Source organism: Anolis carolinensis, unplaced genomic scaffold (assembly GCF_035594765.1).
Source record: "Anolis carolinensis isolate JA03-04 unplaced genomic scaffold, rAnoCar3.1.pri scaffold_8, whole genome shotgun sequence".
In the NCBI taxonomy this organism is placed as follows: domain Eukaryota; kingdom Metazoa; phylum Chordata; class Lepidosauria; order Squamata; family Dactyloidae; genus Anolis; species Anolis carolinensis.
In genome coordinates this window covers 1131732-1151259 of record NW_026943819.1, presented here as the reverse complement: position 1 = coordinate 1151259, position 19528 = coordinate 1131732, and the positions used below count along the sequence as shown (strand labels likewise).

The 19528-nt window shown below is 45.7% G+C and overlaps 1 protein-coding gene across 1 annotated transcript; it reads left to right on the top strand.

Annotated features, from left to right (window-relative positions):
* Positions 1–2007: 2007 nt before the first annotated feature.
* bace1 (beta-secretase 1) lies at positions 2008–19402 on the top strand. The gene is made up of 9 exons (XM_062960919.1): positions 2008–3430; positions 11242–11330; positions 12773–12989; positions 14302–14439; positions 14623–14757; positions 16628–16729; positions 16840–16989; positions 17108–17279; positions 17501–19402. The coding sequence occupies exons 1-9, from the start codon at positions 3194–3196 to the stop codon at positions 17740–17742; spliced, it is 1482 nt and encodes a 493-aa protein (XP_062816989.1). The 5' UTR covers positions 2008–3193; the 3' UTR covers positions 17743–19402.
* The last annotated feature ends 126 nt before the right edge of the window (positions 19403–19528 follow it).

Below are 19528 nucleotides of genomic sequence, written 5' to 3'. Positions count from 1 at the left end.
TTATTATTATTATTATTATTATTATTATTATATTTCTGATGGTCTTAGGAACCCCTTGGGCAGAGAAGGCTGAAGATCTCTCGTTGTTGTTGTTGTTATTATTATTATTATTATTATTATTATTATTATATTTCTGATGGTCTTAGGAACCCCTTGGGCAGAGAAGACTGAAGATCTCTCGTTGTTGTTGTTGTTGTTATTATTATTATTATTATTGTTGTTGTTGTTGTTGTTAGCTAAGGTAAAAACCTTAGGTTGCAGAGTATCAAAGAAAAATAGAATAAAGCTGCAGCAGAAACAAAGCCCACAAGTAATGTGGTCAAATAAAAAACTACATTGTAGCATAAAGTCATCTTACTTTAATGCTTTAACAGAAGCATAAAGCAGGAACAAAAAACTCAGAGAGAGAGAATACAGGCAGAGGTCAGAGAATATATAAATGACAAACATAGCTCCACCTGTCCCTGATTGATAAAGCTCAAAATACAAGCCTACTACTACCAGTTAAAGGTACAGACCTATTGGCTAAACATGAACTATATAATTCTGCAGACATTATAATACTTTCAACAATTCTGATGGTCTTAGGAAGATCTCTCCGCCTGCCCTTCTCTTCCTTTTTGGAAACAGGCGGCGAATCCTCCCCCCAAAAGCCCAAGTTGCCCAGTTCTGTCCTTGGTGAGGTCCAAGGGGCTCTTTGATTGTGGGTGAACTATACATCCCAGCAACTGCAACTCCCAAATGTTAAGGTCTATTTTCCCCAAACTCCGCCAGTTTTCAAATCAGCGTTTGAGTCCACGGAGCTCCCTGGATGTAAGTGAACTACAACTCCCAGGCTCAAGGGCAACGCCCACCAAACCCTTCCAGTATTTCCTGTTGGTCGAGGGAGTTCTGGGACCCAAGTTTGGTTCAGTTCCATCCTTGGTGGAGTTCGGAAGGATATTTGATTGTAAGTGAACCATAAAGGAAGGAAGGAAAGGGAAGGAGGGAGGGAGATAGGAAAGAAGGAAGAAAAAGGAAGAGAGAAGAGAAGGAAGGAAAGAAAGAAATGGAGGGAGAAAGGAAGGAAAAGGAAAAGTGAGGGAGAGAGAAGAGAAGGAAGGAAGGAAGGAAGGAAGGAAGGAAGGAAGGAAGGAAGGAAGGAAGGAAGGAAGGAAGGAAGGAAGAAAAAGCAAGGGAGGGAGAAGAGAAGGAAGGAAAAAAGGAAGGAAGGAAAGAAAGAAATGGAGGGAGACAGGAAGGAAAAGGAAAAGTGAGGGAGAGAGAAAGGAAGGAAGGAAGGAAGAAAAAGCAAGGGAGGGAGAAGAGAAGGAAGGAAAGGAGAAATGGAGATAAGGAAGGAAAAGGAAAGGAGGGAGAAGGGAAGAAAGAAGAAGCTAGAAAATTGGAGGGAGAAGAGGAAGAAGAAGAAAAAGGAAGGAAAGGAGAAATGGAGGGAGAAAGGAAGGAAAAGGAAAAGTGAGGGAGAGAGAAGAGAAGGAAGGAAGGAAGGAAGGAAGGAAGGAAGGAAGGAAGGAAGGAAGGAAGGAAGGAAGGAAGAAAAAGGAAGGAAGGAAGGAAGGAAAGGAGGAATGGAGGGAGAAAGGAAAAGTGAGAGACAGAAGGGAAGGAAGGAAAGGAGAAAGAAGAAGGAAGGAAGAAAGAAAAAGGAAAGGAGAAGAGGAAGGAAGGAAAGGAGAAATGGAGATAAGGAAGGAAAAGGAAAGGAGGGAGAAGGGAAGAAAGAAGAAGCTAGAAAATGGGAGGGAGAAGAGGAGGAAGAAGAAAAAGGAAGGAAGGAAAGGAGAAATGGAGGGAGAAAGGAAGGAAAAAAAGAGAATGAAGGATGGAAGAGATGAATGAAAGAATGATGGGAGGGAGGGAGGAAGAAAAGAAGGAAGGCAAGACTCGTCTCTCTCTCTCTCTCTCTCTCGGTGGATCCCAGGCAGAGGCCCCTCCGTCGGGCGGGGAAACTACAACTCCCGGCGAGCCCCGCGCCGCCGCCCCTCCCCCTCCCCCTCCCCCTCCCCCTCCTCTTCTTCTCCTCCTCCGGCTCCATTGCCCAGGCCCAGCGCCCGGTCCGGCCGGAGAAGGAGGAGGAAGAAGGAAGGAAGGAAGGAAAGAAGGAAGAAGAAGAGGAGGAGGAGGAGGAGGAAGGCCCGCGGGGAGGAAAGAAGCCCCCCCTTCTCTCCTCCCCCCCCCCAACGCTTGTCTCTGAGGCCTCTCTCTTCTTCTTCATCCTCACCCTCCTCCCTTTCCCTCTTCATCCTCTTCTCATTGCTCCTCTTCATCTTTTTCACCCTTCTTCCTCCTCCTGCTCTTCTTGCTTCTCTTCCTTCCTTCCACCGTTTCTTCTTCCTCCCTCCTCTTCTTCATCCTCCTTCCCCCCTCCCCTAATCACTCCTCTTCATCCTTCTCCTCCTCTTCTCTTCTTCATCATCTCTTCCTCCGCTTATTGCTCCTCTTCCTTCTTCTTCCTCTTGGCATCCCCTTCCTCCTCCTTTTCCTCCCTTTCTTCTTCAACCCCCTCTTTCACTTCCTCCTCTTCCTCTTCCCTCTCTTCTTTTCTTCCTCATCTTCATCCTTTCCCCTTCTTTTTCTTCCTCCCCTTCCTCTTCAGCCTGCTCTTCCTCTTCTTCCCTTTCCCCTTCCTCTTTGCATCCCCTTCTTCTTTTCCTTCCTCCTCTCCTTCCTCCTCCTCTTCCTCCTTGTCTTCCTCCCCTTCTTCTTCCCCTTCCCCTTCCTCTTCGCACCCCCTTCTTCTTTTCCTTCCTCCTCCTCTTCCTCCTTGTCTTCCTCCCCTTCTTCTTCCCCTTCCCCTTCCTCTTTGCATCCCCTTCTTCTTCTCCTTCCTCCTCCTCTTCCTCCTTGTCTTCCTCCCCTTCTTCTTTCCCTTCCTGCTCTCCTTCATCATCCTCTTCCTCCTCCTTTTCCGCCTCTCCCCCTCCTCTCCCTCCTCCTCCTCCTCCTCTTCCTCTTCCTCTTCCTCCTCTTCTTCCTCCCCTTCCTCTTCAGCTTCCTCTTCCTCCTCCTCCTCTGCTTCTTCCTCTTCCCCTTCTTCCCCTTCCTCCTCCTCCTCCTCTTCGCACCCCCTTCCTCCCCTTCCTCCTCTTCTTCCTCCTCCTGCTCCTCTTCCTCCCCCCTTCCCTCCCCCCGTCCTCCTCCCCCCTCCCCCCCTTCCTGCCCCCCTTCCTCCCCCCACGGGGCCCCCAGCATGGCCAAAGCGGGGCCCCTGCTGCTCCTGCTGCTGCTCCTCCTGGGACCCCTGGCCTTAGCCCTCCCCTCGCCAGGCCTGCGCCTCCCTCTGCGAGCCGGGACCCCCTCCCCACCGCAAGCCCCCCAAAAGGAGTCTGGGGAGGGGGCCGCCTTCTCGGCCATGCTGGACAACCTGCGGGGCAAGTCCGGCCAGGGATACTACCTCCAGATGACCCTGGGCAGCCCCCCACAGAAGGTAAGGCTCAACAACACCCAGAGGATGATTCTCCATGGTTGGAGTGTCATCATCATCGCACATCATTATTATTACTATTATTATTATTTTATTATGACACAGCAAACAAGATAGATATGCTGGATTTCGTATCACAAAATCACAAGTCGAACACTTCCCAAGTGACTAGGACTGTGTGATGTATTTTTGGATTATTATTATTATTTATATGATTATTATGACATAGCAAACAAGATAGACATGCTGGATTTCGTATCACAAAATCACAAGTCAAACACTTCCCAAGTGTCTAGGACTCTGTGATGTATTTTCGGATTATTATTATTATTATTTATATTATTATTATGACATAGCAAACAAGATAGATATGTTGGATTTCGTACTGCAAAATCACAAGTCAAACACTTCCCAAGTGTCTAGACTGTGATGTATTTTCAGATTATTATTATTTATATTATTAATATGACATAGCAAACAAGATAGATATGCTGGATTTCGTATCACAAAATCACAAGTCAAACACTTCCCAAGTGTCTAGGACTGTGTGATGTATTTTTGGATTATTATTATTATTATTATTATTATTATTATTATTATTATTATGACATAGCAAACAAGATAGATATGCTGGATTTTGTATCACAAAATCACAAGTCTAACACTTCCCAAGTGTCTAGGACTCTGTGATGTATTTTCGGATTATTATTATTATTTATATTATTATTATGACATAGCAAACAAGATAGATATGCTGGATTTCATATCACAAAATCACAAGTCAAACACTTCCCAAGTGTCTAGACTCTGTGATGTATTTTCGGATAATAATAATAATAATAATAATAATAATAATAATAATAATAATAACAACAACTTTATTTTTATACCCCGCCTCTATCTCCCCAAAGGGGACTCAAGGCGGCTTACCTGGGGCCAAGCCCGAATAAAAACAATAGCAATGTAAAACACAACAATAGACAAAAGACATGCACAATTATAAAAATTTAAACATTAGCCAATAAAAACAAATGACAAGAACTAATAAAAACATGGATTAAAACGGAGAGGTTGTAAAAGTAGACTGGGTAAAGTGCACCGTATAAATATTGTAAACAAGAGGTGACTGATAAAGTGCTGCAAATTCTTGGAAGTGCAAATTGGGATGGGAACTATTATTATTATGACACAGCAAACAAGATAGATATGCTGGATTTCATATCACAAAATCACAAGTTGAACACTTCCCAAGTGTCTAGGACTGTGTGATGTATTTCCGGATGATGCGCGCAGATCCCACTATTATTATTATTATTATTGATACACAACACGATGAGTTCACATCAAACAAGTACATCATACATACGTACACACAGTCATACTTTTCAGTCATGTGTTCCACAGGCTGTTGTTGTTGTTGTTGTTGTCATTGACCAGATGTTGCATCAGGGAGACCCTCCCTTGGCCCTTTCCAGCCCAGAAGCAGCAATATCTTGTAAGGAAGGACTTACATGTGTGTATACATACATACACAAACACAGTCGTACTTTTCAGGCATGTTGTCCACAGGATGTTGTTGTTGTTTTGTTGTTGTTGTTGTGGGTCAGATATTGCACTGGGGAGACCCTCCCTTGGCCCTTTCCAGCCCAGAAGTAGCAATGTTTTGTAGGAAAGGACTTACATAAATATATGTATATGGGTGTATACATACATACATACACACACACAGTCGTACTTTTCACTCATGTTGTCCACAGGCTGTTGTTGTTGTTTTGTTGTTGTTGTTGTGGGTCAGATATTGCACTGGGGAGACCCTCCCTTGGCCCTTTCCAGCCCAGAAGTAGCAATGTTTTGTAGGAAAGGACTTACATAAATATATGTATATGGGTGTATACATACATACATACACACACACAGTCGTACTTTTCACTCATGTTGTCCACAGGCTGTTGTTGTTGTTTTGTTGTTGTTGTTGTTGTTGTGGGTCAGATATTGCACTGGGGAGACTGTCCCTTGGCCCTTTCCAGCCCAGAAGTAGCAATGTTTTGTAGGAAAGGACTTACATAAATATATGTATATGGGTGTATACATACATACACACACACAGTCGTACTTTTACTCATGTTGTCCACAGGCTGTTGTTGTTGTTGTTGTTGTGGGTAAGAAATTGCATTGTAGAGACCCTCCCTTGGCCCTTTCCAGCCCAGAAGTAGCAATGTCTTATAGAAACGGACTTATAAATATATTTATATGGGTGTAGGTGCGTGTATACATACGATATATACATATATATATATATATATATATATATATGTCGTATGTATACACGCACCTACACCCATATACATATATTTATAAGTCCTTTTCTATATATATATATAACAATATATGTCAAAGACAGAACGCCACAAGATAAAAGATAACAGAGTTTATTGGAGTTACAGAACCAAAAATGCCCGTAAAAGACAAGGGCTAGGCAAACACTGGCCTTAAAAGTAAAAAGAGACTCCCAGTAGTAGAGCCATGAGGCTCAACCATAACACTATATATCTGCATAACTATTATATATATTATATATAATTATATCTATATTATATATAACTAGCTGTGCCCGGCCACGCGTTGCTGTGGCGAAGTATGGTAGTATGGGAAATAAAATATCTTATATTATCTGCTTAGAACTGGATAATATGAGGCCCCTTCTACACAGCTGTATAAAATGCACACTGAAGTGGATTATATGGCAGTGTGGAGTCCAGATAATCCAGTGCAAAGCAGATAATATAAGATTATAAATGTGTTATATAGCTGTGTGGAAGGGGCTTGAGTCTGCACTGCCATATAATCCAGTTAAAATCAGATAATCTGTATTTTATAGGCAGTGTGGAAGAGGCCTAAGTGAGGCCTAACTCTGCCTGTCCCCTGGGCTGAGTGGGTTGCTAGGAGACCAAGTGGGCGGAGCTTAGCCTTGGATAAAAACAATTATTCCTCTCCCTCTAATTAGGACTTTATTTTTCTTTTCTTTTTGTTGTATGAACGTAGAGGCGTGGATGAGGGGTTGTGCTGCCAAGTTTAGTGTTTCTGGGATGTGTGGTTTTGTTGTTTTGTCCTAGGCCGAAATTTCATTACCCTTTTATATATATATAGATTATAACAATTGCAATTTCCCCCCATATATTCGGTGATAATCACCTTGTAATAGCCTATACCGTAATCTCATCCGTGTCCCAACTCCACCGTGGATCAATCGGGAGGGAAGTGAGCATGGCCGGGCGCCAGGCGAGTGAAAGCTGCCAGCGACATATGGCGCTTTCGGCAGAATTAAAGGTTCCTTATATAAATCGTGTGCGTGTGTGTTTGTGTGAACAAGCAAATGGGAAGAGGAGGCTTGCGAGGAGTCAGGCCTTGCATCACTTGCCTCCTTATTCTGCTTTCCAGGGGAAAAAGTCTTCGTTGTATTGCAATTTATTATTATTGTGTTGTCAAAGGGCAGAATCACTAGGTGGTTGTGCGTTTTCCAGGCTGTATGGAGATGTTCCAGAAGCATTCCCTCCTGACGTTTTGCCCAGATGTGCCTTTAATGTAGGCACGGGCCAACTTTGGCCCTCCGGGTGTTTTGGACTCCAACTCCCACAATTCCTAACCGCCGGTAGGCGGTTAGGAATTGTGGGAGTTGGAGTCCAAAACACCCGGAGGGCCAAAGTTGGCCCGTGCCTGCATTAAAGGCTCTTGTGCCGAGGGTGAGCATCCATTCCAAGCTGTAGCTTGAAGACCAATGGCCCTGTCCATGGTGCTGAAAGCAGGGCTAAGATTCAGCACCATGGACAGGGACCTCCATTGACATGGCTGGATGGCAATGCTGACCGACTTCTGCTCTGCCCAAGGCCCTGCCGACTTCTATGCTTCGACATTATTATTATTATTATTATTATTATTATTATTATTATTATTATTATTATTATTATGACACAGCAAACAAGATAGATATGCTGGATTTCGTATCACAAAATCACAAGTCGAACACTTCCCAAGTGTCTAGGACTGTGAGATGTATTTTCAAATGATGCGTGCCGATCCCAGTTGGGTGGCCTTTTGCGGTTGGCAGATCGTGATTTTATCAATGTCTATTGTTTCCAAATGCTGGCTGAGATCTTTTGGCACGGCACCCAGTGTGCCCATCACCACCGGGACCACCTGTACTGGTTTCTGCCAGAGTCTTTGAAGTTCAATCTTGAGGTCCTGATAGCGGCTGAGTTTTTCCTGTTCTTTTTCATCACCTGGGATGGCAACATCAATGATCCAAACCTTTTTCTTTTCCACAACTGTGATGTCTGGTGTGTTGTGTTCCAGAACTTGGTCAGTCTGGATTCGGAAGTCCCACAGTATCTTTGCGTGCTCATTTTCCAATACTTTTGCAGGTTTGTGATCCCACCAGTTCTTTGCTGCTGGGAGGTGGTACTTGAGGCATAAGTTCCAATGGATCATTTGGGCCACAGAGTTGTGCCTCTGTTTGTAGTCTGTCTGTGCGATTTTCTTACAGCAGTTGAGGATATGATCCATGGTTTCGTCGGTTTCCTTGCAGAGTCTGCATTTTGGGTCATCAGCTGATTTTTCGATCTTGGCCTGAATGGCCTTTGTCCTGATGTCTTGCTCCTGGGCTGCAAGGATCAGGCCTTCTGTCTCCTTCTTCAGGGTCCCATTCGTGAGCCAGAGCCAGGTCTTCTATTATTATTATTATTATTATTATTATTATTATTATTATTATTATTAATGGCCTTTGTCCTGATGTCTTGCTCCTGGGCTGCAAGGATCAGTCCTTCTGTCTCCTTCTTCAGGGTCCCATTCGTGAGCCAGAGCCAGGTCTTCTATTATTATTATTATTATTATTATTAATTGCCTTTGTCCTGATGTCTTGCTCCTGGGCTGCAAGGATCAGTCCTTCTGTCTCCTTCTTCAGGGTCCCATTCGTGAGCCAGAGCCAGGTCTTCTATTATTATTATTATTATTATTATTATTATTATTATTATTATTAATTGCCTTTGTCCTGATGTCTTGCTCCTGGGCTGCAAGGATCAGTCCTTCTGTCTCCTTCTTCAGGGTCCCATTCGTGAGCCAGAGCCAGGTCTTCTATTATTATTATTATTATTATTATTATTATTATTATTATTAATTGCCTTTGTCCTGATGTCTTGCTCCTGGGCTGCAAGGATCAGTCCTTCTGTCTCCTTCTTCAGGGTCCCATTCGTGAGCCAGAGCCAGGTCTTCTATTATTATTATTATTATTATTATTATTATTATTAATGGCCTTTGTCCTGATGTCTTGCTCCTGGGCTGCAAGGATCAGGCCTTCTGTCTCCTTCTTCAGGGTCCCATTCGTGAGCCAGAGCCAGGACTTCTATTATTATTATTATTATTATTATTATTATTATTATTATTATTAATTGCCTTTGTCCTGATGTCTTGCTCCTGGGCTGCAAGGATCAGGCCTTCTGTCTCCTTCTTCAGGGTCCCATTCGTGAGCCAGAGCCAGGACTTCTATTATTATTATTATTATTATTATTATTATTATTATTATTATTAATTGCCTTTGTCCTGATGTCTTGCTCCTGGGCTGCAAGGATCAGGCCTTCTGTCTCCTTCTTCAGGGTCCCATCGTGAGCCAGAGCCAGGACTTCTATTATTATTATTATTATTATTATTATTATTAATTGCCTTTGTCCTGATGTCTTGCTCCTGGGCTGCAAGGATCAGGCCTTCTGTCTCCTTCTTCAGGGTCCCATTCGTGAGCCAGAGCCAGGTCTTCTATTATTATTATTATTATTATTATTATTAATTGCCTTAGTTCTGATGTCTTGCTCTTGGGCTGCAAGGATCAGGCCTTCTGTCTCCTTCTTCAGTGTCCCATTCGTGAGCCAGAGCCAGGTCTTCTATTATTATTATTATTATTATTATTATTATTATTATTATTATTATTAATGGCCTTTGTCCTGATGTCTTGCTCCTGGGCTGCAAGGATCAGGCCTTCTGTCTCCTTCTTCAGGGTCCCATTCGTGAGCCAGAGCCAGGTCTTCTATTATTATTATTATTATTATTATTATTATTATTATTATTATTATTAGCAAAGCAGTCCGTTCTCAAACAGTTGTGGCCATTCCGGATTCCAGTGTTTCGAGTCCTCCTGTGCCTCCTCCTTCCTCTTCCAGCTGCATTGCCACTGAGGTGTGTCAATGTGCGTTTGTGTGGCTTGTCATAGGAGAGCCGTGACCTTCCCCGGCACACGGAAGCCGATCAAATTGCAGTCTCTGTTTAAAGGAACCAGAGACTCCTACTTGCTTGCAAACCCAGGCTCCTTGCAGGACACTCCCAAGTTTTCCTATCATTTGAATTCATTACTCCACGAGGTTTGCAAAGTCAATCAGTGAGAGTATTTGCACAGAAGTAGCTTGGCTGTTGTTGCCTGGAGGCACCCTTTGTGAAATGATGATATCCAGGGTGAGAGGAAGAACTGTTGTCTGAAGCAAGTGTGGATGCTGCAATTCGTCAACTTGAATAGCACTGAATAGCCATGAAGTTCGCAAGGTCAATCAAAGAGGGTATTTGCATACAGGTAGGTTGGCTGTTGTTGCCTGGAGGCATCCTCGGTGGAATGATGTCCAGGGCGGGAGGAAGATCTGTTTTCTGTTTGGAGCCAGTGTGGATGTTGCAATTAGCCAGCTTGATCAGCACTGAGCAGCCATGTGGTTTGCAAAGTCAACCAGTGAGGGTACTCGATAGAGGTAGCTTGGCTGTTGTTGCCTGGAGGCATCCTCGGTGGAATGATGTCCAGGGCGGGAGGAAGATCTGTTTTCTGTTTGGAGCCAGTGTGGATGTTGCAATTAGCCAGCTTGATCAGCACTGAGCAGCCATGAGGTTTGCAAAGTCAACCAGTGAGGGTACTCGATAGAGGTAGCTTGGCTGTTGTTGCCTGGAGGCATCCTCGGTGGAATGATGTCCAGGGCGGGAGGAAGATCTGTTTTCTGTTTGGAGCCAGTGTGGATGTTGCAATTAGCCAGCTTGATCAGCACTGAGCAGCCATGAGGTTTGCAAAGTCAACCAGTGAGGGTACTCGATAGAGGTAGCTTGGCTGTTGTTGCCTGGAGGCATCCTCGGTGGAATGATGTCCAGGGCGGGAGGAAGATCTGTTTTCTGTTTGGAGCCAGTGTGGATGTTGCAATTAGCCAGCTTGATCAGCACTGAGCAGCCATGAGGTTTGCAAAGTCAACCAGTGAGGGTACTCGATAGAGGTAGCTTGGCTGTTGTTGCCTGGAGGCATCCTTGGTGGAATGATGTCCAGGGTGGGAGGAAGAACCCTTGTCTGTTTGGATGTTGCAATTAGCCAGCTTGAATAGCATTGAATAGCCATGAAGTCTGCAAATCTAATCAGTGAGGGTATCTGCATAGAGGTGTTAACTGGTCCTTGATGATACATTGTGGAATGATGTCCAGAGTGGGAGGAAGAAGCAAGTGTGAATTTTGCAAGTGGCAAGCTTGAATAGCATTGAGTAGCCTTGCAGCTGCAAAGTCAGTCAGTGAGGGTATCTGCACGTTAGCTTTCCTTCTTCACTGATATTTGTTTTTTCCTTCTTATCCGATGTGGGTTGAGAAGGAAAATCATGGCAAACACTCCCTTAACTTAAAACAGTCCTTGTCTCTGGTTGTGTAAATGTGTTGTTTTCCGCCAAGAGTCCATTGTTTGTCTCTGGCCATACGATTCCATTCCCTTCAAACCACGCGTCCTATATTACTCACGGGTCTCTCCTCGCTTCCTCTTGCAGCTGAACATCCTCGTGGACACTGGAAGCAGCAACTTCGCGGTGGGAGCAGCTCCGCACCCCTTCCTCAGGAGATACTACCGGCGCCAGCTGTGAGTAGGGGCCACGTCTCTGCCAACGGAGCCTCGCAAGAACCCCTTTGCGTGGCTGCCCTGCATTCTCATGGCTCCGGGGGTGGACTGGATGGCCTTTGGGGGGCCCTTCCGGTTCTATTATTTATTTATTTACAACATTTTTACCCTGCCTTTCTCACCCAAGGGGACTCAAGGCGGCTTACTTAAATTGGCAAAATTCAATGCCCAAAGCAGTGCACTAAAACAAACAGCTTATACAGATCAAAATAACAATACAGAATAAAAACATACAGTACAAAATTTAAAAACATGTATATATTTGAGTCCATTCATCCAAGATCCTCATGCGTAAATCTTAGTCCAGACCATGTCAGTCATGATACTTATTCATCAAATTCATGGCCAAAAATGACTGTCTATATCTATAAGCACTTGATTCCATACATCTGATGGAAGTAGACGCCATCTACGAAAGCTTGAATAGTGAGTAAACATATAAACAAATATTGATCTAGTGACTGCCCTGCATCCTCGTAGCTTTCTGTCCTGCGTCTGTCCTCTCTTGCAGCTCCAGGGGGTGGACTAGATGGCCTTTGGGGGCCCCTTCTGGCCCCTGTTACTACAAGAGCAATTTCGCCGAGCCACCCCGCATCCTTCCCGCATCCTCGTAGCTTTCTGTCCCCCTTCTGCCTGTCTTCTGTTCCAGCTGAGTTTATTTATTATTTATTTGCAGTATTTATATTCCGCCCTTTCTTCTCACCCCGAAGGGGACTCAAGGCGGATTACAATGAACACATATATGGCAAACATTCAATGCCAACAGACAAACAACATATATAGACAGACACAGAGGCATTTAACATTTTTTTCCAGCTTCACGATTCCGGCCACAGGGGGAGCTGTTGCTTCACTGTCCAGTAGTGGCTGTACTTCCTCATTCCTTTCCTCATGTTTTGCTGGCAGTTTTATGATGTTGTAAATTAGTTAAATTAGCCTCCCGCATAAAGCGTACCTAAATTTCCCTACTTGACAGATGCAACTGTCTTTCGGGGCTGCATAGGTCAACAGCAAGCCGGGCTATTTAATGGTCAGGGGCTTAACCCGACCCGGGCTTCGAACTCATGACCTCTCGGTCAGTAGTGATTTATTGCAGCTGGTCACTAGCCTGACTGCCCTGCATTCTCATAGCTTTCTGTCCTGCGTCGGTCCTCTCTTGCAGCTCCAGGGGGTGGACTAGATGGCCTTTGGGGGCCCTTCAGGCCCCCTGTTACTACAAGAGCAATTTCGCCTACCCGCCCACATCCTCGTAGCTTTCTGTCCCCCTTCTGCCCGTCCTCTGTTCCAGCTCTGGGGGTGGCCTAGATGGCCTTTGTGAGCCCCTTCTGGTTCTGTGCTTCTATGCTGCTAGAACGGGCATGCTTTCTTTGGCCCGGCCCGCTCACGGCCTCTCCCCGTTGCAGGTCCAGCACGTACCGGTCCCTGGGGCAGGGGGTCTACGTGCCCTACACGCAGGGCAAGTGGGAGGGGCAGCTGGGCACGGACCTGGTGGCCATCCCCCACGGGCCCAACGTCACCGTCCGCGCCAACATCGCCGCCATCACCGAGTCCGACAAGTTCTTCATCAACGGCTCCAACTGGGAAGGCATCCTGGGACTGGCCTACGCCGAGATCGCACGGGTGAGACAGGGAGGCCGCACTTGCATGCCCTTCCCCTTGCCAGTCTAGCATCATCATCATCATCATCATCATCATCATCATCATTATTATTGTATTTAATTATTTGCATTTTATATCCTTCATTTGAGTCTCATCTCCTTTATAGACTTCTGCCAGTGCATTATTATTATTAATATTATTGTATTAATTTATTTGCAAAGGCATTTACTTCCTGCCCATTAATCCATTATCTTGCATAGAAAAATATACTATGAATATATTATTATTATTATTATTATTATTATTATTATTGACACAACGACATTGTATGACGCAGCAAACAAGATAGATATGCTGGATTTCGTATTATCACAAAATCACAAGTCGAACACTTCCCAAGTGTCTAGGACTGTGTGATGTATTTTCAGATGATGCATGCAGATCCCAGCAGGGTGGCCTTTTGCAGTTGGCAGATCGTGATTTTGTCAATGTCTATTGTTTCCAAATGCCGGCTGAGATCTTTTGGCACGGCACCCAGTGTGCCCATCACCACCGGGACCATCTGCACTGGTTTCTGTCAGAGTCTTTGAAGTTCAATCTTGAGGTCCTGATAGCGGCTGAGTTTTTCCTGTTGTTCCAGAACTTTGTCAGTCTGGAATAATAATAATAATAATAATAATAATAATAATAATAATAATAATAATAATAATTTGAAACACAACAAGATGAGTCCACAGCAGACACTCTGCTGGCTGTTGTACTGGATCACACGTCGGACACTTCCCAAGTGTCTAGGACTGTGTGATGTATCGGCGAATAATCCATGCAGATCCCAGTCAGGTGGCCTTCTGCAGCTGGCAGGTGGGGATTTTGTCAGTGCCGATTGTGTTCAAGTGCAGGCCAAGGCCTTTAGGCACTGCACCTAGTGTGCCCATCACCACCGGGACCACCTTGAGTGGCTTGTGCCAGAGTCTTTGTAGTTCGAGCTTTAAATCCTCATATTGTGTCAGCTTTTGCAGTTGCTTCTCCTCAATCCTGCCGTCACTTGGGATTGCAACATCGACAATCCATACTTTGTCTTTTAACACGATTGTGAGGTCAGGAGTATTGTGCTCCAACACTCTGACTGTCTGAATTCGGAAGTCTTGACGTGGCCTTAAAAACCTTCCCCTTGCCTGAATAATACACCTTTCTATCATGATGTTAGAAATACTAACCCATCCAGTACCTTGTATACAGAATATACTATTCATGTATTATTGTTGTTGTTGTTGTTGTTGTTGTTGTTGTTAGTTTGCAATCCTCTCCTTCTCCTTTTCCCGTCTCTTCCCAGCCTGACGACAGCCTGGAGCCCTTCTTTGACTCCCTGGTGAAGCAGACGCGGGTCCCCAACGTCTTCTCCCTCCAGCTCTGTGGGGCCGGATTCCTGCCCAACGACACCGAGGCCCTGGCTTCCGTGGGGGGCAGCATGGTGAGCAGGGGGCTCTTTCACACCTCGGAAGAGGCAAGAGCATCTCTGAGCATGCACAGAGTGCTGCCCTCCCTAACTGGACACTCCCCGTGCCAGAAGCGCTTCCGTGCAGCCGGGATCGGGGAGCAGCAGGCCACTCTTGTCGACTTTACCTAACGCCCGCCTTGTGACCTTTGCCTTCAGATCATCGGGGGCCTGGACCCGACCCTCTTCCGGGGCAGCGTCTGGTACACGCCGATCCGGAAAGAGTGGTACTACGAGGTCATCATCGTCAAGATCGAGATCAACGGGCAGGACCTCCAGATGGACTGCAAGGAGGTGAGCAGGGAGGGGCTGCAGCTACGTCTTTGTGAACTGATCATATATGTCTGATGCATTTATGTCCATGTGGTATTATGTCCTCATTGCTGTATGTTTTTAACTTGTTGTATGTTTTCTGTTGTATTGGAAACCGCCTGGAGTCCCTTGAGGAGATAAGGCGGTATATAAATAAAGTATTATTATTATTATTATTATTATTATTATTATTATTATTATTTTATTGTATGACACAGCAAACAAGATAGATATGCTGGATTTCGTATCACAAAATCACAAGTCGAACACTTCCCAAGTGTCTAGGACTGTGTGATGTATATCATTATTATTATTATTATTATTGTTGTTGTTATTATTGTTATTATTATTATTATTTTATTATGACACAGCAAACAAGATAGATATGCTGGATCTTGTATCACAAAATCACAAGTCGAACACTTCCCAAGTGTCTAGGACTGTGTGATGTATATTATTATTATTATTATTATTATTATTATTATTATTGTTATTGTTATTGTTATTATTATTATTATTTTATTATGACACAGCAAACAAGATAGATATGCTGGATCTTGTATCACAAAATCACAAGTCGAACACTTCCCAAGTGTCTAGGACTGTTGTTGTTGTTGTTAATTATTATTATTATTATTGTATGACAGCAAACAAGATAGATATGCTGGATTTCGTATCACAAAATCACAAATCGAACACTTCCCAAGTGTCTAGGACTGTGTGATGTATTATTATTATTATTATTTTATTATGACACAGTAAACAAGATAGACATGCTGGATTTCGTATCACAAAATCACAGGTCGAACACTTCCCAAGTGTCTAGGACTGTGTGATGTATTATTATTATTATTATTATTGTTATTATTATTATTATTATTATTATTATTATTATTATTATTATTATGTCACAGCCAACAAGATAGATATGCTGGATTTCGTATCACAAAATCACAAGTCGAACACTTCCCAAGTGTCTAGGACTGTGTGATGTATTATTATTATTATTATTATTATTATTATTATTATTATCTTATTATGACACAGCAATTTTCCAATACTTTTGCAGGTTTGTGATCCCACCAGTTCTTTGCTGCTGGGAGGTGGTACTTGAGGCATAAGTTCCAATGAATCATTTGGGCCACATAGTTGTGCTTCTGTTTGTAGTCTGTCTGTGCGATTTTCTTACAGCAGCTGAGGATAGGATCAATGGTTTTGTCGGTTTCCTTGCACAGTCTGCATTTTGGGTCATCAGCTGATTTTTCAATCTTGGCCTGAATTGCCTTTGTCCTGAGGTCTTGCTCCTGGGCTGCAAGGATCAGGCCTTCTGTCTCCTTCTCCAGGGTCCCATTCGTGAGCCAGAGCCAGGTCTTCTCCTTATCAGCTTTTCCTTCAATTTTGTCAAGGAACTTTCCATGCAGTGTTTTGTTGTGCCAGCTGTCAGCTCTAGTTTGTAGTGCGGTATTCTTGTACTGGTTTTTTGTCTGCTGTGCTTTGAGACGTTTCTGATTTTTGACTTCAATCAAAGCAGGTTCTTCACTTTGCTTGACATCTTCTGCCAGGGCATGTTCATCTTCTTTGACTGCTTGTTTTACTTGTAAGAGTCCTCTGCCCCCTGATCTTCTAGGCAGATATAGCCGGTCAACATCACTGCAAGGTTGCAGTGAATGATGAATGGTCATGAGTTTATAAATAAAGTATTATTATTGTTATTATTATTATTATTATTATTTATTATTATGCAGACCATTGGGGTGGGGGTCCCGTTGCATGGGCCACCATGCGGGGAGACCTTGCTTTGCTATGCGATGGTGGTGAGAGAATGAGAGTCTCACCTCTTCTCTGCCCGCAGTACAATTACGACAAGAGCATCGTGGACAGCGGCACCACCAACCTCCGCCTCCCCAAGAAGGTCTTCGAGGCCGCGGTGAAGTCCATCAAGACGGCCTCCTCGGTGAGTTGCGGGTTCACACCTCTCCGTTGTTTGTTGCTATATATTGTCCATATACTTGTCATTAATCTCTGTTGTTGTTATTGCGTTGTCCCTTCCTCCCTCTTCTGCAGACGGAGAAGTTCCCCGACGGCTTCTGGCTGGGGGAGCAGCTGGTCTGCTGGCAAGTGGGCACCACCCCGTGGCACATCTTCCCTGTCATCTCGCTCTACCTGATGGGCGAGGCCACCAACCAGTCCTTCCGGATCAGCATCCTGCCCCAGGTGGGTGCCGCCATCCTCGGCACTGGGAGCGGGATCAAGGGCTGCAAGGGGAGGGTTTCGGGAAGATCTCCACTGCCGCTGACGGTGCCCTCTTGACCGCTTGCCTTCCTCTCCCCAGCAATACCTGCGCCCCGTGGAGGACGTGGCCACTTCCCAGGACGAGTGCTATAAGTTCGCCATCTCCCAGTCCTCCACCGGCACCGTCATGGGGGCCGTCATCATGGAGGGCTTCTACGTGGTCTTCGACCGGGCCCGCAAGCGCATCGGGTTTGCCGTCAGCACCTGTCACGGTGAGGGTGCCACTGGTGGGCGCAAGTGGTGAGAGTGGGGAGCTTTAGGATGCTAGACTTGAAGTCCAAGTCCATAAGGGAATTGCATGCAGTGGTGGGTGGAGAAAGCTTTGTGAGAGTCCCAAATGCCGCAGCCACCCCAGTTGGGTCTGTGGGATGCCACCAGTGCTCACGGGCAGTGGCTTAGTGTGTGCCCTTCTCACCTCTTGCGGTGTCTCCAGTGCACGACGAGTTCCGGACGGTGGCGGTGGAGGGCCCCTTCCCGCAGAGCAACATGGAGGACTGCGGCTACAACATCCCCCAGACGGACGAGTCCACCCTGATGACCATCGCCTACGTGATGGCCGCCATCTGCGCCCTCTTCATGCTCCCGCTCTGCCTCATGGTCTCCCAGTGGCGCTGCCTCCGCTGCCTCCAACGGGGACGGGACGACTTCGCCGACGACATCTCCTTGCTCAAGTGAGCCCTCCGGCGCCCCGTGTAGCCCTCGGTGGCGGTGGGGCCGGCCACGGAGATGGCGAGAGACAACAGGCTCCGCGGAGGATGAAGACTCGCCCACCACTCTGACCTTGAGACCCACCTTCGTTTGCGAGACGCCCTGCGGGCGGGGGACCGGCGAGAAGACAAGAACGTTGCTTCCAGCAATGAGCCAAGGGACGGGCCATCTCTTCCTCCTTCTGCCCGACTTGCCGGCACCGTGATGATGGGGAAGGCGTTGGGGATTGTGGTGTTCCGGAGCCATTTCGCATCCCTCCCGTTGTGGAGTCAACGTCGTCCTAGGTATGCGCTCTCTCCTTCCGGAAAGAGGGGTGGAGGGGAGACTTCTGCGTGTTGCTTCTGCGTAGAGCCGGTGAGCGTCGATGTCGTTTCTCCCAAGGGCCTTGTGTGCGTCCGTGTACGTGCGTGCACATCCGTCTCTCTCTCTCTCTCTCTCTCTTAAAATATACGTACATAGATATGCAGATATATATAGATATAGACATATATAAAAGTGATGGAAGTGGCAGGCAGAAAAAAGGGAGCACCGTGTTGTTGCGATGTACACACGGTACCCCCTTTGTTGCAGGAAGCAGACCCATGTTGTGACCAAGACAGGGGGCTCTTGAGGGGCCCCGGTTGGTCCCTATCATTTCAGGAGCAACGGCTCCCTTTCCTCAGGACCCTTCCCCTATTCCGCCCGTCTTCTTACAGCCTTTCTGCTTGTCCCCTGCTATGGGAGGGGGCTTCTTAGAGAGGCCCCGATATTCGTTCAGCTGGACTTTGCTTTGCACCCCACACATAGAATACTCCCTCCCATCTCCCCACGAGCTGGCCTCTGGGGTTGCAGACCCCGCTTCAGGTTATCTCTCCCTTTGAGACGACCCTCATCCCTTCCAAGAAGTGACCGTTGACCATTCCTGGCATTGACCCAAACAATCATGAAGGAAGAGGGGTCAGATGGGAACCAAATAGTACAGCCATGGGCAAACTTCAGCCCTCCGGGTGTTTTGGACTATGACTCCCAGCATTCCTAACAGCCTCAGGCCCCTTCCTTCCCCCCCTCAGCCGCTTAAGCGGCTGAGGGGGGAAAGGAAAGGGCCTGAGGCTGTTAGGAATGATGGGAGTTGTAGTCCAAAACACCTGGAAAGAGGTCCCAAGTTGGCCCACGATTGGGCTAGCATCTCTTCTAACTGACCTCTTCAATGTTTCAACAAAGGCATTTGGATCTATCCGTCTGCTGCAATTTTTAGATGTAGAAAAAGCCTTTGATAACTTCAATGTGGCTGTTTGCTGCCATAGAGAAGAAGCCAGGCCACATTTCAAGCAGAATCTGCAACAAACAATGATGGTGTTATCTCTATATAAAAGTCAGAGGCATCTATAGCGCTATAGCAGCACCACGGACCCGATCTATCCACCCACCGCATCTTTTTTAGATGTAGAAAAAGCCTTTGATAACTTCAATGTGGCTGTTTGCTGCCATAAAGAAGAAGCCGGGCCACATGTCAAGCGGAATCTGCAGCACACAATGATGGTGTTATCTCTATATAAAAGTCAGGGGTATCTGTAGGGCTGTAACAGCACCACGGACCCGCTCTATCTACCCACCGCATCTTTTTAGATGTAGAAAAAGCCTTCGATAACTTCAATGTGGCTCTTTGCTGCCATTGAGAAGAAGCCGGGCCACGTGTCAAGCAGAATCTGCAGCAAACAATGATGGTGTTATCTTTATATAAAAGTCAGGGGTATCTGTAGGGCTGTAACAGCAC

Bases quoted from the DNA above. Each gene is read 5' to 3' on its own strand.
- bace1 (XM_062960919.1), top strand. From the start codon at position 3,194: ATGGCCAAAGCGGGGCCCCTGCTGCTCCTGCTGCTGCTCCTCCTGGGA. The intron at 3,431-11,241 runs GTAAGGCTCAAC...TTCCTCTTGCAG, and splicing joins TGGGCAGCCCCCCACAGAAG to CTGAACATCCTCGTGGACAC. The intron at 17,280-17,500 runs GTGAGGGTGCCA...CGGTGTCTCCAG, and splicing joins TGCCGTCAGCACCTGTCACG to TGCACGACGAGTTCCGGACG.